Consider the following 25,381-nt stretch of genomic DNA (forward strand, 5'->3'; position numbering starts at 1 on the left):
GAAGACTCGCTTGAACCAATCACATTTTTGGACCTAAAGGAATCAGCAGACAGGTCCGGTCCGGTCCGGTCCGTTCCGTTCCGTTCCTTGATGGTCTGGTCAGTCCAGTGTATATAAGCATGTCCATCAGCACGACATCCAGCCGGTGCAAGAAAACCAACGCGCTCTCGTCAAGTCATCCTTTTAGAAGCATAAAAATAAAACTCCTAAATACAAGTCTGCTTTTACCTTTGACATTATCAAATATAGCCGCGTGTGTATACTCTAGAAGCCCAAAAAAAGGAAATGCATACATCTATATTAAATTGCATCAATATAGTATCACATAAATCTCGTTTACTTACATATTACATACACGTTTGTACAAGCTCTATCCTTTACAAATCCACATATGTATATAATTGTGCCTTTTTTTTCCTTTCTTCTTAAACTTTTTGCAGAAATTGGGAGCTGTGGAATCAAGTCACCGTCCTTAGCTTAAGGCGTTGCATGTACCAATAGCTTTCACAAAGTGCACTACCAGGGGAGGAGGGGGGGTCCGAGTGGGGCTGCAAGGGGTGTGGCGAAGGCGGACCCGCCCAATGGCTGAAAGTGTCATTTTGGACGTACAACCATCAGGATTTTTAGCTCCTATTTGGTTCTTTAGAAACGTCGACTTGAAGCTAAAGCGCTAGCGAAGTGTCCTCGACTGGCTTGTAAGTTGTCGTCGAGAAAGACGTAGTGGTTCGTCCCCGGACGTCAAATTGTCTTTTTTTGTACATACGCGTTCATATGTACAAGCTCCGACCGTGCCCTCATGGCCGAAATCCCATCCGGCGAACATCTACCGTTCTGCCTCGCGAAGGGGGTCCGGCTTGTCCCTTCCCATCGGTGGCGAACCGTCCAACACCCTCGAGAAGAAAATGTTTGGGTCCTAGGTCCCGCTTTTTTGCGTCTAACAGTTGCTGCTGTTGCGGAACTCTCCGTTCTCGGTGATCTGCAGCTTGGTGGGATTGGTGGGCGAGATGCCGTTGCGCGACTGCGTGCTGTAGCGCTCCTTCAGCTGCGTCAGAGCGCTCATCAGGCGAGCGTTGGCGGCATCCAGGGACGCGATGCGCTTCTCCTGCGTAGAAACAGACAAAAAAAAAAAAAGTTTGATGCAGCTAAAAGTTCTTTTTTCAGTTCATTGTAGCGTACCCAAAAACCATTAGTTAGTCCCTGGCGCCACCCGGTGGTTAATGGGTGTAAACACATTCAAACCCTAATTTTTGATTCACTTCACAAAACTCAGCATGGTCGGATTTTTTATTTTATTTTATTTTTTTAATGTATTAACAACGCTGGGGATATTGATGCTCCCAATTGTTTTTTCCCAGATGCTTTTTTTCTTTGAATGAAAATCAAATATCCAAAAAATGGACATGGAATCGCTTAAGGGTTAATACAGCAAAACAATTTCATTGTGTGAATGCTGAAATAATCCATGATATATTCCTACCTTTCCTCCGGCCATTATTTTGACATGCATCTACTTCCACGTCGTTCATCAGTTTCACATCATTCCAGTTTCAACATGTTCCAAAAATTCACATCTCACGGTCTATTATTTTTCTTATTTTAAAAATGCGCAGTTTTCCCCAAATGTAATTACCATTTCAACCAAAAAATTGCCCATTCATTCCCAATGGCACATTCAATATAACGAATTCACGTCGTAGATATCCACAACAGGAATCCCCAAATTACAGCTATCGGTATAAAGATGATGATTCCCTTTAACAAATACTCATTTTAATAATTGTATGTCATTATGGGATCAAATTAGGCCGGAATTCCACAGCATTTCTAACCGATCTCCATGAACTTTACCATAGCAACTGTTGCTATGCTGGCAAACGTTTCCATACCTGTGCGTCAATGATTTTCTGTTTCGAGTCCACTACCGCTTGCATATCCGAGTGGTCTTTTTTCAGCTCCTCCTCCACCGACATCAACCTGGACAAAAACACATGGAGTCAAAACGGCGGCGTGAAAAATTCCGCTTCCCTGGTTGTCCATACCTGCTGATGATGCCCTTCATCTGGAGGTCCTTGTCATCCTGCTGCCGGCGCAGGCGCTCCTCCGACTCCTCCAGCCGGGCCTGGTACTCCATCAGGACCTTCTGGGCTTGCTCGTCCTGGCCCTTGAGACGGGCCTCGTACTCCTCGAGCTTCTGCACCGATGCCCGCAGCTTCTCCTGAAGCAGCGCGATCTCCTGCTGGTACTGGACCATCGGGAAGCGTCGGCGTTAAAAAAATGCACGTCAAGATCTCAGGTGAGCTCGTCTGCGTTTGATGACATTTGTTGAGGGTTCTCAAACTTTTTAGGTCCACGAACCCTCACAGGAGAGATTTATAATTTTATAATACAATTAAACGTTCGGGCTGCACCAATTGATCGACTGATAGACGACTGATTTTCTTCATGTTGGGGGTTCGGTAGGTGACCTATCCCTTAAAATAAAAACATTCTTGTCCACCGATATCGATATTGTTTGCTTTAGTGGTGTCTCATATGAAGTTATTTTATGTTATGCTATTTTTACAAGTGGCACGACATCATTGGTGACATTATTTTGTGGACCCCCTGAAATAGAGCTCGTGGACCCCTTGGATCATGGGACCCATGTTTGAGAACCAATCTACACATCTACACGCCTCCTCAACACTAAGCGCAACCTGCAGGCGCAGTACACAGATTTCTTCCAGGACGGAGGCAGTTGATTGCGCAATGATGGTGCGGTGTTTTTTTGTTTTTTTTCTTTTTATATTGTTATTGCGGACAAAAATGCAGACGCACACATAAGCTGCTTTGCAAATGTACACGACAAGACACACACGTTCATACACGCACACTACGTCCACTCGTGCCGAGAAATAGTGCTTCTTTACTCAACTGCAGTCTCAGTATATATATTAGTGGGGTGGGGGGGATTGAGGGTGAAAGGAAGGTGGAAAATTAGGTTAATTTAAAGGCAGGTTACCTTCTGCACCTGCGTCAGATCCTCTCTGTGCCTCAGTGAGTCGTGCTCCATGGCCTCATGGTCTAAATACTGCACATTCATATTCAAAAGCCACGCTGCCGTGCGGTCCAGCGCACTGGGGTTCACGGGGGAGGGGGCCTAGTGGGAACCAACATACGCACACAAACACACACATACACATGAGCGGAGTGCACGTGAGGGGGGTGGGAGGTGGATTTGGGGAGGTGGGTGGTTGGTGGGGGGAGGGGGAGTTGCAAACAAAAACAAAAGCACAGGTACAACATAAAGAAGCTCGTAATGCACGTCCGGAAGACAAAAAGCGGGTGGAATGGACGACCTGCATGTTCTGTTCAAGGAAGCGGGAATACTGTGCCCCCCCTAAATTTGTTTGTGGCGACGGATACGTTCCACACCCACAAAGAGGTACAAGTAACATCCCACAGCCTTTAAACACAATCAAACTTAAAAACCAATTGTCTACTGTGCAGTGAAAACAAATTCACAATATTCATATTGGCAGATGCTTAAAACTCCTTCAGTGCCATTGCCGACTATAGACGTCAAAAATCCATTTGAACTGGGCGGGCAAATGAGATGGGTGGAGAAGGTCCGCCTCCGTTATCTTTTTGGAAACAATTTCATTTCAGTCATCCACCAACATGGACAACAACTATCATCTCCGTTTACCACCTTTGTTGTGTCATTGCGAAGCACTAACAAGAACCCCGTACCTGTTTGTGCGGCCCCCTCTGTTTGGTCTCCGGACTGTCCCCCTTGGACGAGGACGACTGTTGCCGCAAACGGGCGCCACACATGGGCCAGTCTGGCGACGAGGTCATCATACCGCCGCCCGAGCCGGGCCGGGCGTAGGCGCCGCTGTTGAGCAGATTTGGCGGCGTGCGGCCGCGCGTCACGCTCTGGGGCGGAGGCGGCTGGTCGATCCGCCGCTGGGGGCCGGCGCTGTTCTGCCGGGGGACGGCGGGCTGGTGCTGCGCCTCTGTGAGGGACAGCTGTCGGCGGGTGAACTCGCCCGAGCGTCTGGTGTACTCGTCACCGCTGCTCCCGCCGCCGTGGTTCAGGAAGGGGAGCTTCCCGTCTTCGTTGTTGCTGTGGGAGCTGACCGAGCTGTGGCACTCGGAGCCCGAGTCGGTCAAACCTCGAGGGGAAACCGGAAGGCAGGTGGCCATCTGGTGAACACCAAAGTGAAGAGAAAATTGCAAGAATTAAGACGTGAAAGCATGCATGGGGCAGCATGGCTCAGTGGTAGAGTGGTTATCTCCTCCCGTTCAGTAGTTAAAGCGCTATATAGAAAAAGCCAATTTTTCCAGTCCATGATCACATTTAGTTACCTGGTAGACCGGATTCTGGAAGGACAGCGGTGCGAGTAGCTGAGTGGGTCGGCCCGGAGCGCTTTCCGTGCTCGGCGTGGTCGGGGTCTGGCCGGGCCGCCTCATGTTGGGACCGCCGGGGAGGTTGCACTGCGGCACCCTGGCGGACCAGCCTCCCACTGAGACCGGAACTTCAGCTAAGGTGTCAGAGGGGCCGGGACTGGGGCCGCCGCCTTCCAGACTGCGGGGGTCTTGCAGGTCCACCATGGACAGACTCTTGCTGCCGTTGGCCATGCCCAAGTCGGGCTCGTTGGTCTCGGAGTAACTAGAGCTGCGTGCCGGGGACGGCTGGATCCCTGAGCTCCTTGTCACGAAAAATAAGTCCTTGTTTTCAGGAGTCGGGGAGGGTAGCCGTGTGAAGTCAACCAATCTGTTTGGGGGGAGACACGTGATAAGAATAACTCTAGCTTGGAACTGACACAATCTCACTGGGAGCACCGTTTTACCCCGTGAGATCGTTGTCGATGACCATCTTCTGCAGCCCCGTGGAGATGCTGCAGCCGGCCTCGGCGGGCGACGAACCCATCTGCTCCGGCGAGCCCGTGGGTGCGGCAGGGACGCCGGACGGGTTGCTCAGCGCCGCGCTCACTTCCCGCAGGATCCTTGGAAGAGGTCCCAGCTTAGAGGCGGAGCTCTTAAAGTACAAAATGGAATTTGTTTAGTGGTGAGAGCCAAATAAGCACCTGCTTTGGGCCCCGCGGCCACTTGGGGGGCCTCCAAGCAATTAAATGTCAACAAGGCCTGATGTTTATTTCTTTAAAAGACGTTCTATGTTCATATACATCCACATCATGGGTCTACTATTCAGACCTTCTACTGCCCTCTGCTGTTGACTAAAATTGTTGTCAAAAGGCTCGCATTGCGAGACCGAACCCATAATACAGGTGAGCCCTTGAGATTATGTCAGGCTGATCAGAGGATAATGTAAACACCACCAGAAATGGATTAGCAGTAGGCACACGAATGATCAATAATCCGTATCAAATTTTGCTTGTGGCGGCGTTGGAAGGTTGTGGTGAGCACTGAATTACAAAAGCCACGCAGACCGACGGATGGCTGAATTATTGAATTTTTCCTCTTCCCCAACAGATGGAACACTTGATCTAATGATTAGCAGCTTCCCCATCTGCTACCGAAGCAAATGTCCCCAAAAAAACATGATTACGACCTCCGTGGGCCATTCGCAGTGTTCCGTGCTTCCGCGCTGTTTATGTAACGCCATCATTAATTATTGATCGACGCCCCGATAAGCATCCCAAAGTATTCCGAGCACGATTCGAGGGAGCCAGTTTCTTAGTAGCTGCGGTAATTTATCCACCAGCAGCTCAGAAATACAGCTCATTTTTCTTTTCTTTTTTTTAAATTTTTTTTAAACATTATTCTTTATTATTAAGTATTGAATATAGTAAAATGAGTTTTACATGTACATTCTGGAGCGTAGAAAAGGAACAAACATCGCAGTAGGCTTTAGTCATGTTGACTAAGGGTGAGCTACAATATTTGCACACTGATCTGCGTCACCATCAACCCGATCAGCCGGTATTCCCCGCATTCCCGTGATCGGCGTTTCGTACCTGGTCCATCTGGGAGACCACCTCGGAGAGGAGCGAGTGCAGCGTGGAGAGCTCGCGGCCCAGGTCGATGTAGCCCTCGAAGCCCGCCGTGTTGGAGATGGTCTCTGGGTTGGAGATCTCCAGCAGGAAGCGTTGCATGTTGGTCCACTCGTGCTCCAGGAACTGGTTCATGAAGGACATGTACTCCTCCTTGTTCCCGAACCTGAGGAGTTCAGCACAATCAAAATTCTAAAGTTGCATTTAATTTGCCAATTGAAATGAATGGAAATGCTATTAATCTCTTTTGGTCTCAACCAAAAAAATAAATAAAATAAAATGTATAGTTTTTAATGTGTTCTTTAAAGGGATACTTGACTCACCGGGGGCAGTATAATACAGCCACAAAGACACAAACAAAGAAGACTTTCACAACTACTGTAAAGGTTAGTCATTTTTTTGCAGACAATTTTTGGTTTTAGGCCTGACTTCCTCACCATTTTTCATGGAACAACTATATTTAATGTTTATTAAGTGTTTTTGAAGATTATTTGGGGTTTAACATTTTTTTCCCCCCAAATAACCATTGCCTAATGGCTGAAAACACAATTATCAATGTTATTAGGTAGACTTTCAGTGGTGTTTTGCATTGTGTGCTAGCATTGAGCTAACTAACGTAAAACAAAACGTGTATTTTTCTGTCAGTTGAGCTAATTAAGCTACCCATTTTTATTCATTTTCTTGCTTCCAAGAATGTCAAGAAGTCTCAAAGCTCAAAGACTCACTTGGCAAAATTGGCCAGGTTCTGCGTGACCTTGGCGATGAGCGTGAGCGTGCGCGCCGTGCGGTCGTCGGGGTACTCCTGCATCAGGTTGAAAAGCGACGGCGACATGATGGCAGGGCAGAGGAAGCGCAGGAAGAGCGAGGCGCTGATCAGCCGCTCGCTGATGTCCGGCCGGCCGCGGTTGCTGCACTCCTGCCGCCACGACGCGAACACCTCCTTCAGCTCTCGCGGGAAAACGCTGGTCGGCAAAGGACAAAAAAACCCCAAAACAAAACACGTTAGCTTTCGAGGAGCGCAAACGCAGGACAGCTTGGAGCCACGTTCCCGCCGCTCACCAGTACGAGTTGATGATCTTGCAGAAGGCCAGCTCGCAGCACATTTTCAAGTTGCTCTGGTGCTCCGGGAGGTCCCCCGAGGAGCACTTAGACGGGTCCACCTCGCAGTTTTCGTCAGACTCGTACAGCGCTTTTATGAACTCGCCTTGACAACAAGTGAGATTGCACCTTAAAGTGTGAAATTATTGCCATAAACACTGAAGATGGAAAAAAAAAAACACACCAAGAGGTGCTGTTTTGTGAGGCTGGTCAATCTTTGGATCCCACTTCTGAAATTAGTTGTTACCAAGATTATTTTTTTATATAACTAAAAATGGGAATTAAAAAAAATATATTTCTTGTTGGTGGTTAATTGCTGGATCCCACTTTTGACACCAATTCCGTTTACAGTTTATGTTAAAGTAATAAATGCAGCGAAATGCCAAGAGTTGTATTTTTGTGGTTTAGTAGTAAGGTCAGTCCTTTAATCTCACTTCTGACAGCGACGATTGTGGCAATATTTTCTGTTATGTAATTAAAGTACTCAAAAAGCAGCTTGACACAAAAAAAAAGACACAAAAAGAAAAAAAAGTCTCGAATGTGGAGGCAAACGTTGCTGAAACGAGGACGACAGTTTTTTTTCGCGAGGGAACTAGCGGGTCTTTTTTTTTTTCCTTCTGTTTTTGTTTTACCACAATCTCAAGCTTTCCAAAGATTTCAACAGTTTAGCTGACGTCAAACAAACAAAAACTTCACCAGCACAGTGATGCATAATTTACAAGCCTGCTCCAATATTCCCGTCCAATCATCCCATTGAGACGGGCCCGCTTTCAACAAACAAGCCTCGCTTGTGGAGAAACTCCAAGATTGGAGTAAACGCGCCGACTATTCGTTGAAGTGTCAGAAAAGCGCTGGGCACTCACCAAGGGCATCCTGTAGGTACTTCTGGCCCACCAGTTTGAGGTACTCCTCGATGGCTTTGGTCGCCAACGTGTTCTCGCGGAAGATCAGGTGCTCGTTCTCCCCGCAGCGGTCCACTTCCGACATCATCAGGTCTGTCAGGAAGTCCTGAGGGGTCAACGGGTAAGGGGTCAGACCACAAAATTAACGTAAACGTTCATTGCAGGTATGGACACATTGAACTTATGCAAACGCAACAGACACATCCATGTCAAAATTTAGCAGTAACAAATTTAATAATTATGTATATATTTGTGGAGACGGGTCAAGTTGTATATAAATGTCCAGAATTTCAGAAATTACTTCATGTTAAAGCTTAGATAGCGTTAATATGGAAAGAAAAATGCACTGAGCTGTCACTAATGTCTTACAAAGGCAATTATGCCATCTAGTGGCATAAAAATGACCTCAACACAAATCTATCACACTCGTTTTTTTACAGTTCAGTCATTTAAACTCAATTTTAGGAATTATTATGAAATTACTGTTTAAATGACTAAAAGATGCAGCCATATTTAGTTCAACTTTTTTTTCCCCAGTTTTGTTAAAGAAGAATAGGAAAACACATTTTATTCTACATTTAGAACAATATAAAATTTGTGATTTGTGATTCTTGTCAACCAATTGTGCACTGTCTGCATTTTCATTCTCAACCAGCTTCCAGCCTGCCTTCATCTCTTCCATGCCTGCATTGGATCTCGTTTTCTCTGTGCCTGGACTCTGAACTCTCTGACCCCATAGAGCCCTTTTCCCTCAAGCCACCACAGGTGTCAAATCCAGATGCAGAAGGTAAAAACCCTGCCACAGTTTGTCTTTAGTCACATGTGCTTCGACTCAGCTGGCAGTTAAACAAGCTTGAGAGTAGAAGTACCTGTGACTCTAGTCAAACTGAGGAAGGGTTTTTATTTTCTGGACCTGGATTTGGAGCTTGCAAGCAATGTATTAGAGACTCTTCAATGAACCTCATGAAGGTTTTTGTGAATTTCCCTGGAATGAAAATGGATCTAAGAAGCGTTACGGTTACGAAACGAACCGCAAGTCTTTTCGCTTTAAAAAGAAAGTGACGCATCCTCCTCTCCCTTTTGTCCTCCATCCATCCGCTCGCTTCAGCGCTAATAAGCAGAAGTGGAACGCGCTTTGTATCGCTGCCACATCTCATCAGGCATCTAGCTTGTCAAAAAAAAAAAAGAGAGTATGAAGACACGGCTGATGGCATCTAATGAATAGAGTCCCGAGATGCTCTCTATGGACGGGCTTACTCGCCAAAAGAAATCTGTTGACATGCAGATGAATGATTAGAATATATTCTTAAAACGGGTGCTGGTGACTCCATCGATGGGACAGGATCATTGTCGCAATGCTGACACGACGTTACTTGGGAAAAGTTGTCAGAAATAACCCAATACGCTATTTCTGATGTGTTATTTATTCCCTTCGTAATGACTTGTTGAGGACACAGTGGTAAACAAATGTGATATGACAAAAATAAACACACATGCTAACGTTAGCTTAGCGCTGTTGTCGTGCCACAATCTCCACTTCACTGCAACCTCCAAATGCCCCCGACTTTGCCGCACGCGGGATGTGCGGAGGAACCCCAAACGCTCCGCACGGAAGGAGGGAATTAATGCAAAGTAATTAAGGATGCGAACCTCTCTCCGGGGTGGGGGAGGATGCTGTGCCGACTTCTCCCTCATCAATCAGCCGGAGACAGACATGACTTCTTAAAGCGCTAATCATTCACCGCGCCAACCAACTGCGATCAAGTCAAAGAAAGTTTCAAAAAGCTCCTCTCCGGTATCAGGAGACGGCGACTGATGAGGCAGCAAAAGACAAAGACGATGATGACGGGCGACTAAAAGCCGACAAGAGTTATTTTTGGTCTCCAACAACAAGAGCAACACGACGTCCTCATTTCCTGTCCTCATTTTACCGAAACGTAAATAAATCCAAGGGTCAGAAAAAGAGATCGGGAGGGTGTGGTTAATTCTGCAAATGATCGTGTCCAATTTAGATTGTTATTTGTATCACGTTTTTGAGGGCAGGCTCAGACTTTCAGCTTTAGACTTTTTATCTTACACAATCTAACTGGTGACTTAGCAACCTCATATAACGGTATAAGAAAAGTCAGATGCTTCAAGTGAGATATTTTAGTTTTTTTCACAATGAAAATATGAAAGTATGGAGCGGAAATGTACCACTTGGTGGTAGTAATGCTTCATAGTGCATCTCGCCGAGGCAGCATCGCTGGTGCGTGACGGTGTCTTGCGCCGGAATGTCACAAGGGGGTGCGGGGGATACGCATAAGGGATTCGTCTGTGCTAAAATTGTAATATAGGCTGTTGCATGCGCGGGGAAATCACCTTCCTGTCTGGTCTCTTGTCTGCAGTATTACAGTTGCGTGGGTGAAAAGTTCACCGCAAGAGCAGCAGTCGGTGAAAGAATATTTAACCTTGATGTGCGTTAAAAGTCTCTCCACGGTACCCTGGTGAAACATACCGCTTGGATATCCTGCTTTGCTAGACAATGTCCGTGGAGGGTTCAAGTGCAGGGCAGAAAATAGAATCAAATCATCAAGTAGAGTCTGTTCTTTTGGGTATTAAGTAGGCTTGGGTCGGAAAATTAAGAGCACAAATCGTTTTTGTTGATTTCTGTGCAATACATGAAAGGTGAGAGGTTGCCACTTCTGGGTTAATGCTTTCGCTCTTCAACGTGGAGGCTATGACTAAAAGGGTACGACTTTCAGACTATGATTTTAGGGCTACGACTTTAATTTTGAGTCTTGGGCCATAACTTCATGGTTCTGACTTTTGAGCTTCAATTTAGGGCTAAGACGTCCAGGTTGACTTGAGGACTGAGCCATTCAACTAAATGACCTTTGGGGTACGGATTTTGAGATAAGACCAAAGGGTTGCTATGACTTTATTGCAGTGGTGTCAAAGTCCGGTCCTCGAGGGCCTGAGTCCTACATGTTTTCATCTTGTGGGCTACATCTCCAGAGCTATGACCTCAGTTTAAAAGTTTCCCAGCTATGACTTGACTTCAGGGTTATGACTTTAAGGCTACTATTTCTAGAGTACGACTTTTGGGGAAGGACTTCTGGGCCATGACTAAAAGCCACAACTTTCACGGTGAACCATTCAGGGCTTGACGTCTGTGGCAAGACTTTGAGGTTGCTCCTTTAAGTTTACAACTTTTGTGGTTTGACTTCTGGGATACTTTGACATGATTCCGAACATAGTTCCCAAGATAAAAAAATTGCAGTTGACATTGTCACAATGAGACTTACTTTGGCTTTGCCGGTGCTCTGCAGAATATGAACCAGCGCACACGCCATCTCCTCCTTGTTCTTCACACTGATGCTGGGCTCAAGGACGGAGCAAAGCAGCATGTAGTTGTTCGTGGTGTACTCGGCAAACTCCTTGTACAGCTCCATGGGGAGGATGTTCATGCTCTGGTAGCGTGCCTTAATGCGAATCATGGGTCCGGTCGTCTTGCCCTTGGTGGGGTTGGGCGTGCTGAACGGGTACCACTTCTCCACAAACTGCCGGCCGGTCACCGCCGCTACGGGGATGCTGACCAATCCCACATAGTTGTTCTTGTCCTTCTTTTTCTTCTTGTCCGTGTCCTTGTAGAGGTGCGCCGTGATGGCGTGCACCGCCGGCAGGTTGTTGAACTCAAAGTGCTCGCCCCAGAAGACGTTGTCCGTCTTGAGCTTGCAGGTGGTGCGCGCGTACAGCGCGTCATCCAGGCACAGCTCGCAGAAGTACTTTTTTTTGGCGGGGAGGTCCTTGGCCTCGATGAGCCACAGTCGTAGCATGTTCTCCACCCGCCGGCTGTTGTCCTGCACACGAGATGGTGACATAAAAGTGGCTGAGAAAAAGATGCTGAATCGTCAAGAACTGCGAGACAATTATGCTGTCTCCTTTTTTTTTTTTTTTTTTTTTTTTTTTTTAATTATGCTGTCTCCTTTGTCCTCATCACTTGTGTCACCTGCCGGACAACCACGGGATGTAACAACATACAACAACAATACTGGCACACCTTAACTGTCAACAGGATAACCATTATCACAATAGTTTGTCAGATACTTGCATATCATGATATTCTGTGGCATACGAACCCTCCATCCATCCATCCATTTTCTTAACCGCTTACTCCTCACGAGAGTTGCGGGGGGTGCTGGAGCTTATCCCAGCTGGCTACGGGCAGTAGACAGGGTACACCCTGAACTGGTTGCCAGCCAATCGTAGGGCATAAGAACACTGTCTGATATAGTCTGTGTATCTCAAGAAGCTATAAAAAAAAAAAAAAGTACCACAGTCAGATGAAAAGAGAAGATATCTATATTTGATGCTGATGTATCAATATTGTAAATGTGTCTCTGCAGTGCCGCGACCAAAGCTCTTCACTTGGGTTTGTGATTTTTTTTTGTGAATTTCAACAAAAATGTTCTTCTTCCATCAATCCCAAGTTTCCCAACCCACTTATTGGCCTGTTGGCCACATCACAGATCAGCTACAAAATAAGGATACTATCCTCACCTTGTTTGGCTGCACGGCTCTCCTCAGGTTCTCCATCCATTTGTCCCTCTCGGCTGACGAACGGCAGGAAAAACATTTGCTTCCCGAGGAGGTCGTCACCTGCGGAGGCAAATGCCAACATGAGCGGGAACAAGAACAGAACAGCACTTGCATGAATTTCACGTATTTAGCATTGACTTTCAACTGCTCATCTTGTGGCACTGAGCCAATGAGTTGCATAAATAACATTGAGATAATTAGCTAGCTATCTTAGCACTATTGGGCTAACTAATTAGCAAAATAACTAATGTTTACTCAAACATAATCTCTCCCCTTTCACTATTGGGCTAATTAGCTAGCTAACAACATTATGACTATTAAGCTAACTAGCTAATTATACGATAACGACACCATAATAACCCTGTGTTGTTAAATAATGAGCTAACCATATATATCATGATCACGACTGAGCTAACTAATTCTCAAATAACCCATCTAACAACTAGCTAACTGACTAATGTCAATTATAACCTAATGTCCCACCTTGCATTTCTGAGCTTGCTAACTAGCAACATCATAAATAACCTTGCGCCATTAAGCTAACTAGCTGACAGACCGCTGTTCTTTAAGCTTTTTCCCCTTCTTTCTTTCAAGCACCACAACACTGTACTGTACTGTTTTTGCCAAATGTGATACGCATGTGACTCTCGGTGCTAATCAGAGGCAGCGCTGTTCGCAGCATGTAGCAAATTGCAGTGGGTTATCAAGAGGTTAAATCCCACCGCCGGCGACGCAACAGATTACCCCCTCTGCCACACTTGCATTCATTTTCAACCAGCCATTAATAAAAAAAAAAAAGCACAATAATTTCCGATTGCGTTCACCGTGAGAGCTCATTACGTCACTGTCACTTTAATCCAAAATCCAACTAAAAAGCGATTTAAGGTTCTTAATGTGTTCTCAGCGTTATAATCTTTATGTAATCTTTAGAAAGCCGGTCGCAGTGTGCCCACTCTGGCTTAAGGGTGGGGGGCATTCCTCCTTCAGCAAACTTAGCATTAGCGGCTATAATGCCAGTGTAGGTGCTATATACAACTTTGAGCTAAAGAGCAAAACATAACCACACACTAGGGGTGTGAATTGCCTAGTACCTGACGATTCGATTCGTATCACGATTCACAGGTCACGATTCGATTCGATACCGATTAATCCCGATACGAATGGTCACGATTCGATACCGATTAATCCCGATACGAATTTATAAGTCGATTGTTGCGATTTTTTTCCATTCAAATTTAGAAAATACTATCAGTAAATTTGTACATGTACACTGTAAGATTTGTATGAATATATTTATCTAAAACTTGAGGCTTATAACCGTGAGCCACTGTACACAAACAGTTTGCAATCTGTTTCACATTTGAACAGCATTAAAATAAAAATATTAAGGCTTAATGTGCCGTTCATATAACATTCTTCCATGCTCAAGGTGTGAATCCTTAAAAAAAAAAAAAAAAAAAAAAAAAAAAAAAAAAAAATCGATTCTGCCGATTATTGAATCGATTCGAGAATCGCGCGATGTAGTATCGCGATATATCGCCGAATCGATTTTTTTTAACACCCCTACCACACACCATGCGCTAATTAGAGCTAACTGCTAACTAGCTAGCTAACAAGTATCTAGCTAACAAACAATAATAAAAAAAAAATGTTGTGGTTCAGAACGAGCTGTTAGCACTTTGTGATGACAGCTCCTGAAGTGTGAACGAGCATTGCCCTGTTAACTGAGAACGCATAGGTAAAAGTTTAAAACTTTTTAAAGCCAATTTCAACTTGTAAAACAGGACTGCAGTGATGCTATCAAAGGGTGACATAAATATACCCTCCCACCAGGTGCTATTGAAGTTTGAAGTTTAGTTTATTAAAAGGACAGTGTGTAGTAACATTAAAAAGATGGCTGCATCTGGCTAGTCCTCATAAAATAAAATTACATAACAGCTAAAAATTACATACAAACAACATAGTTAACTACATCAACCAACCAACCATGCAGATTTTTGCATAATGATGCATCCCTACCATAAAGGCCTCACCTCGAAACAGTAGTCCTGGCCGAGGATGCTGCTGTGCACGGGCTTGATGATGACCTCGTCCTCCATGCTTAAGTCCAAGGCTTCCACAGCGCTGCTGGGACTGAGAAGTGACTCATGGGAGCGAGACTCCTTCAGCCTTGGCATCAGATGAGATCTACGAAGAAGCAGAAGAGGAAAAGGACTGAGTCAGAAGAAGATGGCAGTAGAGTCGACGGGAGGGCTAGCATATGCGCCGCGCACGCTAGTTAGCCAGTTGCGTGGGAGGAAAGTGTGAGGACGCCTGGAGCAAGTCCTTCCGCGACATTGCCACCATCTTCTTCACCATAGTCATCTTCAACTAATGGATGCTTGCTGTTAGACGGCCATTACATGAGTAAGACTAAGAAGCCACATTGATTAGCATTAATGCCAGACAAATGGAAACACTTCCGACTAGTAACAACAAAATGAAGCAGACAATGGATGTGGTTGGGAATCATTCACCCAATTCCTGACTCACTCGTCATCACTAGAAGGATTTTTATATAGTGGACTACATTGTTCACTCATCAGTTGAATGAAAAATAGGCTGGGCTGGGGGGGTAGTGTCACACATTCACGATCTGGAGATATTTGCGTCCCCACGAAAAAAAAACAAAAAAAAAACCCTTTATTTTGGGACAATGACATGGTCCTTAGTGAGGCAACACTGTGCACTAGTTGACAACTGCATTCTACTATTGCTAATAATGACAATTTCAAATTCTACTCGATAAAATTACACTTGTAATACAAGTTACAGTTATCAATTTTTAACAAAACGACTTCAAACTGCATTTTCACTCATTATTATCTGAAAAACATCCAGACTTTCAAACATGAGATGAAATAATTGCTGCACAGCTCCCACACAGTGAGGGAAGAGGACAACATTCCACAAACAATTTCTGAAAAAAAGTATGAAAATGACCGTACGGTATTGAACATACGAGGTTTACGGCCAACAGCGACGGTACGGACATTACGCTGGGAATCAAGGATATCGACTAAATGCTTAAGTGTCTTTCTATACTGTATAAGGTAATGCTAAAAAACAAAACGATGACATCTCTTCCAGACATAAGTGGTGCTGCAGACCCTATGACTAACAATATCCTCATCCAGACTTCAGTATTTTACCCGTGATAGAGTAGCATTGGTCTACTTCCTCTCCCTGTGCTTGCTGCTCAATAGAAACTCACTTATCTGTAAGTCAAGCAGCGTAATGGATCCTGAGTGTGTCTGGGCAGCAACCTGCACGCTTTACTTAAGTATCCTTTGGAAGGGAAAAAAAAATAATATAAGAATAGCGTTCACGTGATTGTCGGGCCATCGGAGCACTCAGACACTTTAGCGAGAGCTTAACTATTGCAACAATAAAGCCTTGGGAAGAAGAACAAAATTAGTGCAGCCTGCGCGGCGCCAGTGGCATTGTTTCAGTGCAATCGCACACAAAAGTCGGCACGTTCAGGTCCATGTGACGCTAATCTTTACCGCACTGTGTTGATGCTGTGTTAGCCTAAAAAGCAACATGCATGACAATCCTAATACCCTGCCAACACAAAACGTTTCCCCAAGAGAGGTTTTCAGAGGCTTCTTAACACAACCAGTTGCCTGTGCAACTAATACAGTGATTAGGCACTAATCCGCCACTAAAAACAATTCTGTGGTCACACTTAACAGTGAAAACTACCGATTCAGCTAGTGCAGAATCAAGTCTTCGAGTTAGTCTACAGTAAATGGGAGTCAGTAAAATGAATCATTTGAGTCTGCCGTGTACTGCAAATTTGTTTACTGAGAAATTAGCGGACTGAGTGAGGAAACCGCCGACTCAAGTGATTTGGACCAGTGAACCACATTATCCAAGCGTAGTGGCCTACATTTTTGGCAAGTCTGCTAACTCAAGCCCATGAACCGAGTCATCTAAGTCAGCGGGGTTCCTGGAAAGTTGAATAACTTGAATCAGTGAACTCAGGGATTTCGTTCTCGGACTCACTGGAAACTCCACAGAGTCAAATGATTTCATTCACTGTCTCAAGTTAGCGGTCTCACATTGGAAACGATTCAACGGTTCATTTGACTTGACTTCAATACACAATGTACTCAACTTAAGATGATTTGGTTTTCTGGAGACAGTTCAAGGACTCACACGGACAAAACACACACACTTCAGATGATTTGGTTTTCTGACTAGCATTAGCAGACTCAACAAGGAAATCACTGACTCAGGTGATTTGGACTTGAGTCTGCGAACTGGACTGAGTCTGCTAATTCAAGTTAACAAACTCACATTGAGACACCACACATGACGATGATTCAAAACACAACAGACTCAAGATGATTTTCTAACTTGAGTCCGCTAACTCTTATTAGTGGACTGAATAATCTCAGTCTGCTGTTTCTGGTGATTTGGCTAACTCAAGGAGGGGAACCCTGACAAAGTGTTTCTGGCATGTTCAATTCAATTCAGCGATCCAAATAATCAGGTAGGAATATCGACTAACATAAATCTGCAAGAAAAGTCATCTAGTTTGCAGTCTTTCTAGTGAGTCCTCCAACTCGAGTCAGTAAAGTCAATGAACCGAATCATCTGAGTCAGCAGTGCTTACTGTGATCCGGCTAACTCGCATTAGTGAACTCTACAATTTTTTTTACTGACTGGAGTTTCGGACTCACACCACCAATTCCCAGGATTTGACATAAAGTGAACTCCAAAGATTTCAATTCACAAGTTAACTGAATCATTTTAGCGACGGAATCCAAAACACTAAATTCACCACCACTACCGGATGTCCACAGAATTTAGGCCAATTTCAGTCGCTTCACACGTCCAATTGTCGGAAAAACTCAACAGACACAGCCGGAACAAAGTGGTAAAAGTAAAAATGGGCCGCTTGTCTTTCGCCTTGAGTGTTGCGTGGGAAGAAATTTGGTGCCCTCCTCCCCCACGCCCCCTTCTTGTTTTTTCCTCAGCCTTTGTCCAGTGCCACAGGGCTGATTGAATATTCAGGTCAAGAAGTGAGAAGCAGCTCTTCCGCTCCTCTTTCCAATCGCTTTGCCCGTGCAACCGTTCGTCGGCTCCCTCGAGCGCTAATGCTGCTGTTACGCAAGCACTTTTTGGTAACTACTAGTTGCAAGTGAAGTTTGTGCATCAAGGTCATTACGTAAGTATTTTAGAGAAAAACGAAAAGTCCTAATCTTGGAAGTCAGGCAATAGTTCTGTCTAATAGAAAAGTAGTGGTTTGCCGCCAGCTTTTGGCATTTAAATGGAATTATAACATTTTCTAATGGGGGGTTTGGAAGGGCATCAATTACTCAAATGATTTATGCTAGATGTCGCAGGAATTTGGTCCATATTCTCCGATTAGTAGCAAAAGACTGTTATCGTGTTTTTTTTGTTTTTTTGTTTTTTTTTTTAAATAAAAAAAGGAGTTATCCATCCATGCATTTTCATTTACATGAACATAATCTTACGGCTAAAACTCTAACGCCTTATGTTTATTTGCCACCAGGCTGCTTTCAATCACTCATTGTTGCCATGGCAACCCGCATCGGTAAGCACAGCGTGGGGCCCCACCATGAACTCAACCTTTTTTGCCCCTTGACCTCAGCTTGCTGCTTTAGCACTCAGTCATTAGTCTGACCTTTAAACTCCTGGTGCATTCACTGTTTCTGGCGTCTGCCATTGGAGTTGTGGACAAAACACCCACGTGCTTGTATCAGCTGATAACCTATTGACTTTTTGCCCTTAAACTAACTTTAATTTGGATGGTATTTTCCAGTGTATGTGTATAATAATGCACATATACATCGTGTGAGTCAACACTTATGTCTGGAACAGTTCCTCCATGTGAACATGTGAACTGACTCAAGAGTCCCCTGCTGTGTGTTCATGTGAGTCGAATCATTAGAGTCTGCAGCGGTTCCCCGAGTGTGCTAAATCTTAGTCTACTTAGTAGCAGTCGTCCAGAGGTTACTAGAGACCTCGAACCACCGATTCCTGATTCAGTACAGGGATTCCGATCATCAACATATGCGATTCAGGAAGTGAGCGTCTCTCTTATTCAGCATTGCCTGCAGCGTTGAATATTTTCTACCGTCATGCCCGCACATGCTCGTTTTTTTTTTTTTCTCTCTTCCCTCGCTGTCGTGTGGCCCGATTACTCTTCTCTGCGGACCTCTTTACAAAAAAAAAAAACGTCATTTAAAAAAAAAAAAAAAAAAAAAGTCACAGATGCAAAGCCCTGCAATTTTTTTTTCTTCCACAACTCCCGGCAGATTCCCACACCCAGGATGAGCTCGCAACACAAAGGCACACTTACACCCTGCTGCTGAACAAATGAAACATGGTGCGGCGGAGTCTCTCCAGGACGGAAGCGCGACTCCCGCGTCGCTCTCGTGGCTCGCATTCCTCAAAAGCAGATGTTGCTTGTTTCGGGTTTTTTTTTTTTCTTGCGCTTTTTGCCGACCTGCACTCCAGAGAGTCCCGGGAAACACAACGGGAGAGAGCGTCTCTGCCCCTCTGAGCTCCCCAAAGGATGTGCGTTGCTAGCAACATAACACTCCTCTCAACATTTAAAAAGACAGCGCTCCAAATGGTTGGGAGTCGACGAGGTTGGGGAAAAAACAAGGCGGGAATATTTTTACAGGCCGCATGAAAGGGCGACTATGAACTGACATCACCGTAACACCGCAACATGTGCTATAGTGTCTATAAAAAATGTTATCGAACGCTTTACTTTCAGCACAACAGGAGTGAGTGTCGGGTGTTAAATTTCACAAACCTGTCCCGGCTTTTCTGTTATACCATTTCAAACAGATGTCATCACATCTGGGAAATGACATGAAAATGCATACTATTGCAAAAGCAGGACGTTTATATTCGTCAAATGGAATCCCACCCTTTACTGCCACGCATGTATATATTAATAGTAGTATAAGTAGTAATCACGTTTGTTTTTTAATTGGTAGGCATGCTTGTCTGTGAAATTTAGGTTTGCATCACTTTAGATTTGAGATCATCACATCTTTTGAGTAGAAGGTTAATATCAGGAGGGTGAATATCAGCTTGTCATGTTGAAAGTCGGATAAATGTAGGCATCTTACACTCCAACAGAGTATTGATATGTAAGGTATATGGTTACGGACCCATTTTGGGTTGATCTTGGACACCTAGTAAAACACGTAAAAAAAAACAACTTTTTTTTTCAATACAGTACTGAAATATATCAAGTTCCACTTTGTACATAGAACATACAACATAAATGTTTACTCAATTGTAACTACAGTGCAGCTCAGCCTTTGGCTAGCAAATGTCATAGCTAGCAACTTTACTTTTGGCTGGATGCCAAACTGATTTGAAACTGCGTTTAAAAATACATACTGTACATGTATTTCTCGAGGTGAGCTTGAAACAAACATAAAAATGCTTTAGCGTCCTTAAAAGCGAAGTCGAGTCAAACATTTTGCTTTCAATGTGTCTATGCACCCCCACTAGTCCAAACACACCATTTGGACTTATATTGTGCCTATGGAATATGAATTAAGCAGAAAAAAAATCCACCCGTTTGTATTCATCTCATTTTGCCCTTGTACATTCACTTGCTGTCAATTGCTTTACACATTTACACTTTAAACGTCTTTAAAATGGATTGTTACTTTGCAACAACAGGAAGATGTGATTGCTCTGCTTTTTGATCTGAAGCAAGGAACTACCCCGTGTTCTACTGCTGATTACTAAAGAACCGAAAACGTTAAAAACAACCTTTCTCTTGTGAAACTCTTCCTTTTGCTAGGATTGCTTCTGTCACTCAACACAAATATTGTCTGTAATATCAGTCAAAATTCTCATGAACATCTGGCAAAGAACGTGTTCAAGACTAAATGTGTTGACTTTTATCAATTCCTTCTGCAAAAGAGGTCAGTTCAAACTGCTCCCAGTCTGGCCGCTAGCTGTGTGACAGTGAATCTCCCAAGGACATATATGGAGCGCGAGTTAGCCTGGCAGGAAGTAGGGCCCCTCCCTCCTTGGTTCCGCCGTAGCAGGAAACAGACAAGGAAAACATGTCCGGAGAGCCAGCGATGGTGATTTGCAGCTTTTTTTTGGCGTGGCGGGTAAACAGACGCCAGCGTCGAATAGTGGCCGGTTAATGGTTAACTGCATGGGCCCGCCTCGGGAGAAGGGTGGCGTTAAGGGGGATTTCCTCATTCCAGGCACTGCTTGTGATGATGATGTCATAGCTCACAAAAGGTTTGTTTGGAGTGCAGCTGCTGGGAAAATGCAACACGGGGCCAGATACTGCGATGGTGCTATGGTTACCGAAAACTAACAAATTGAAACATCGTTTTTGTAAAAGAAATAAAATATTAAACATAAATAAATAAAAGATTTGCTTTTAATTAAAGTGAAAATGTTTCTGTCAATTAATTCCATACATTCACTTTCAACATTAATTTTAACTGCAGTGTTTCCAATTGGAAAAGCACTGCTCAAATACACATACAACTTAATGGAATATAAATGCAAACAAACAAGAGACTATTTTGCTGTTGGTCCACATGACCTATAACCCGCATAAGTAGTCAATAAATTGTCAAAAGTGTTGGGTTCAGCCGGTTCTCCTGCCTTTAATAACATTGCCTTTCAATCGTGCCCCAAGTCGACATTTAATCCTCAGGATGGTTGGGTGTAAAAAAAAAAGAAAAAAAAAGTGGGCAATATATCAATATCTAGTTACAGTGATTGCAACTCCGGTATCCAGTTGCTTATCCTGGAAGAGCCTGATCAATCAGCTCAATGGACGTTAAAGCAAAGCGTCTCCTCAACCGCGTCGAAAGCTGCTGCAATGTCTCAAGAGTTCGTTTGATTTTCAAAATGATTCCCAGAATCCAAACTGTCCAATACTGTCGCCATTGTCAAGTCCTCGTTATTTAGGCGAGGTGGTGTGAAAGTTGACTGGAAATACCCCAAATTGGGTCAAATGATTAACAAACAAAACAATTTTGTGTTGTTTTGCAAGGCAAGGAAAGTCAGCGTTATTTATACAGCACATTTCATACACAAGGCAACTGTGCTTCATACAAACAACTAGAAGGATTTACAATCAAAACAGCTAAAGATGTTCAAAAGCAAAGCACAGAAAACAAAAGTAGTTCATTAAAATTACTAAAAGAACAAAGATTGAAAACATTGAAACAACTTACAAGAGACAAACACTTAAATTAAAGTAAAAAACGTATTTTCTAAAACTACTTTGAGATTGTACATATTGCATTTGCATGCAGCATAACAGCTACATGCCGCTTCACCATGTCTGTTTTGAACTCTGGATTCCCCTAAATGGCTCGAGTATGCAGACCTCAGAGCACTACTTTGCGGGTTACCTTTTTGGGTTCAATAAATAACTCAAAAAGCTTTGTTGGCTCCTTTTTGACCCTATTTGAGTTATTTTGTACTCAACTGTTTTTAGAGTGAAGACTGTAAATTGTCCATGTGAGAATGGTCGTTTGTGCCTTGCAGTTGGCTGGGGACCAGTACAGGGTGTCGTCAAAAGTCAGTTTCAGTTAATTGCATACTATAACTTGTCCATGTGCCCTGTGATTGGCTTATGACCAGTCATGGGTGTGCCCCACAAAACCCAAAGCCAAAAGTCTGTTTTGGTTAACTGGTTGATTTTAAATTGTCCATGGATGCAAATTGTACCTAGTCTCTCCAGCACAAAGATAACTGGGATAGGCTGTAGTTTACCCACTACTGTAAAGAGGACAATGAGTTTTAGAAAATGGACGGCGATGCATTTTGAGGCCAATTACACAGCGTACATAGAACGCTCCTAGAAGACTGTTGCATAACCGCAGCGGTCATGCGGAACCAACACCGTCGCGACGTAATTACGGCACCGGGCTCTCCACCTTCTCTTCCTTCATTTTTTTTTGCTTTGTCACTCGCATCTCACGGACGTCCTGGTTTCCCATCTCGCTTCGCTGTCATCCCGTTTCCCTCCCAACCCCCGACTTGAGACGCGATCGCCTCTGAGCCCCGCGCCCAACTAAGGATGCCATGTAAGCGTTTAGATTGTGAACATCCATTCGTGTGCATACAAGCGTTTTCTCACGCACCCCCCCTACCCTCAGGCTGGCGGCGAGGGGCGGGGGGTTGTCTGCATACAAATAAAGACTGACACAAATGTTAGCTTCCAGGGGAATCAATGCCATGATATGCCCGGTAAAAAGTACAGGGACACGGCAAAGACTATAAGTCCCTGAACCAGTGGTTTCCAAACTGGGGTCAGCGATTTTAAAATAATTAGCTATAAATTATGTTGGTTTCCAGAAAAAAAAGACACCAACAAATCTGGACAGGCGCCTCAGTAAAACAAATCAATCAATTTCTCCTCCCTACAATAGCTTTGGGACAAAAGCTCTAAATCTGACATTACTGCAGGAATAAAGCACTGTAGTAGGGCATGTCCTCTGAATGCGTGAAGAAAAAAAAAAAACTACTTAGGCTAGCATCTTATGGCTACAACACATCTAAATGTTTGCGTTGCAAAAAACATACTCACTAAATCCTCCGGTGGCGACGACTCGTTACTGGGATTTCCATGCCACTATGCTAGCTACCAGCTAGCTCGTGAGCTCAAAGTTTTAGGGATAGCATTAATAAATTAAGTAACTCACAATTGCGCCGGATAACCACCGGGGGCACAGTGTTTTAGTGAATAACAGAAAAATACATCTATATTCTCAACCTTATAACTATTTTCCGCTATGAGACATTAATTCTTTCTTGCGAGCTTTTATTACTGGTTATGACTTAAGTTTAGCTTAAACTGGGTAAGTGAGAAACGACTGCCCAGCAAATGATCAATTTAAGCCCGTTTACCTACATACATAGAAAACCATTCTTTAATATTTTCCTTAAATTCATCAAGACCTGCTTCTATTGGGTGTAGATACGGTAAACTCATTTTTAAATGTTGCCATTTTGTTTAAATTAAGTATATATCTCTTTATTTTGAGTATTTGCAGTGCAGATGGTTATTCACAGCCGTAGTAGTGGCACATTTGTGTTAGGCTTCCCTGTAGTAGCGACGGACTAATCCATTACAGTATAACCTGACCTTACAAGCAATTACCCCCAGCCCCCCTTGACAGGGACGACTGCACCGTCTTCCTCCTGCAGCCTGATTCCAAGTGGAATCAAGCCGGGACTGAGACGCAGCAACGTGCAACCGGTAATCGGAGATAAGAAAGTCAGCCACTCGGCTTGGACAGAAGGAACAGGACTCGACCTTTAGACTGAAGGTTTAGCACTGCGACGGCATGTATATTTATATAACGAGTTACACTGACAAGGGAGCCAAAAGGTTGCATTGTAGCAGGCGCAGAATAGGGAGGTTGATTTGTGATTTTGACAGATTTAAATGGCTGCTGGGTGAAAGGGAATGGCAGAAATCTGGTCCTGGGTGCCACATTTAACAACAAAGACTAAGTTCTATGCCGCGAGAAACTGCCGCTGTCCTACAGCTATTTTATATGTCACAGCAGACTGCTGCTGGAGGGCCGTCTCAGCAATGTCCTGTTTTGCTGAGTTCTCTGTGAACGGATTTTGCTATAGTGTTAGCAAATGGAACAAGATATGACCATATTAGGACTTCTTGAAAGATGAAAGACGGAATGTTCATCTGGTTTGCTCAGGTATGACGTAAATAAGGCATTGTGTCTCGCTTCAGTGGGTTATGTCTGAAAGGAAAAAGGGGATTTTGTGGAAACTTTTGACCAAAGATGCTAGTTTTAACGACTAGTAACCATAACAAGATTTGACGGCTATATAAATAAAGATGATTTGACTTGATATGATTAGAAAGTCTCCTAAGATGGTGGTCTGTTGGTTCTCTGCAGAACCAGGTATCTAAAAATGGAACATTCAACTAGTTTGATTGGACATGACGGAAATAAATCAATGTGTCTCGCTTCAGTGCGTTATGTGTGAAAGGGAAAGGGGATTTTGTGGAAATTCTTGACCAAAGATGCTAGTTTTAATGACTAGCAACAGGAACAACATGTGACTTCATTGGAAAGTCTCTGAAGATCGTGTTCTGTTGGCTCTCTGAAGTACCAGGTATCTAAAAATGTCACGTTCACCTGGTTTGATGGAAATGTGTCGTCGTGTTCCGCTTCGTTGGGTTCTGTGTGTAAGATTCACAGGCTACCATTTCATAACTAGATAAAAAAAAATTGGTTCTCTCCAGTAACACATATAGGACAAAACTCCGTGGAAACCTGCCACTGAGTCATTGGGTTCTGTGTGAAAGGGACAGATTTGTGAAATTCTTCATGCCAGATTCTAGTTTAAGCGACTCGCAACCACTATGTTGAAACTATGTTAGTCTTTCAAGATCAAATGGTCTGTTTGTGTGGTTTGTCTACAGTACCACGTGTGAAAGTCTCTTAAGATAGTACCAGGTGTCTGAGGACAGAACCTTCACGTGGTTTGCTCAGGTATGATTGAAACAGTCATCCAAACCTTTGGAATCAGGCACACAAGAAAAGTTCCCTAAATAACAAACGGAACGTCACAATCCACAAATGCACGAGTGACTCATCATCAGTGGCCAGACAAAAACCGTGACTAACCACCAAGAGTATCACCAGTAATGTCGTCCCCGCGGACACAACGCGACGGACGTGTTGCACCCCTCGGCCCGCTAGCACCTCTCTGGGAACGGATAGAAACACCCTATCGGCT

General features: G+C 44.0%; 1 protein-coding gene across 13 annotated transcripts in view; it reads right to left on the reverse strand.

The window, feature by feature from the left end:
* Positions 1 to 316: 316 nt before the first annotated feature.
* The window catches only part of dab2ipb (DAB2 interacting protein b), a 77,540-nt gene continuing 52,475 nt past the window's right edge, over positions 317 to 25,381 (reverse strand). For 11 of the 13 annotated variants that reach the window (XM_077497372.1, XM_077497371.1, XM_077497369.1 and 8 more), the window contains 14 exons: positions 14,614 to 14,767; positions 12,542 to 12,640; positions 11,287 to 11,841; positions 7,961 to 8,105; positions 7,059 to 7,203; positions 6,725 to 6,961; positions 5,964 to 6,165; positions 4,836 to 5,023; positions 4,351 to 4,759; positions 3,733 to 4,188; positions 3,002 to 3,139; positions 2,040 to 2,242; positions 1,887 to 1,974; positions 317 to 1,102 (listed from right to left, as the gene is read on the reverse strand). In XM_077497372.1, the coding sequence (XP_077353498.1) occupies positions 935 to 1,102; positions 1,887 to 1,974; positions 2,040 to 2,242; positions 3,002 to 3,139; positions 3,733 to 4,188; positions 4,351 to 4,759; positions 4,836 to 5,023; positions 5,964 to 6,165; positions 6,725 to 6,961; positions 7,059 to 7,203; positions 7,961 to 8,105; positions 11,287 to 11,841; positions 12,542 to 12,640; positions 14,614 to 14,767 (3,187 nt within the window). In that variant the 3' untranslated portion in view covers positions 317 to 934. Of the gene's footprint in view, positions 1,103 to 1,886; positions 1,975 to 2,039; positions 2,243 to 3,001; positions 3,140 to 3,732; positions 4,189 to 4,350; positions 4,760 to 4,835; positions 5,024 to 5,963; positions 6,166 to 6,724; positions 6,962 to 7,058; positions 7,204 to 7,960; positions 8,106 to 11,286; positions 11,842 to 12,541; positions 12,641 to 14,613; positions 14,768 to 18,953; positions 19,071 to 25,381 lie in introns of those variants that run through there. The other 2 variants (XM_077497380.1, XM_077497373.1) reach the window with 2 other exon arrangements.

Source organism: Festucalex cinctus, chromosome 15 (assembly GCF_051991245.1).
Source record: "Festucalex cinctus isolate MCC-2025b chromosome 15, RoL_Fcin_1.0, whole genome shotgun sequence".
In the NCBI taxonomy this organism is placed as follows: Eukaryota; Metazoa; Chordata; class Actinopteri; order Syngnathiformes; family Syngnathidae; genus Festucalex; species Festucalex cinctus.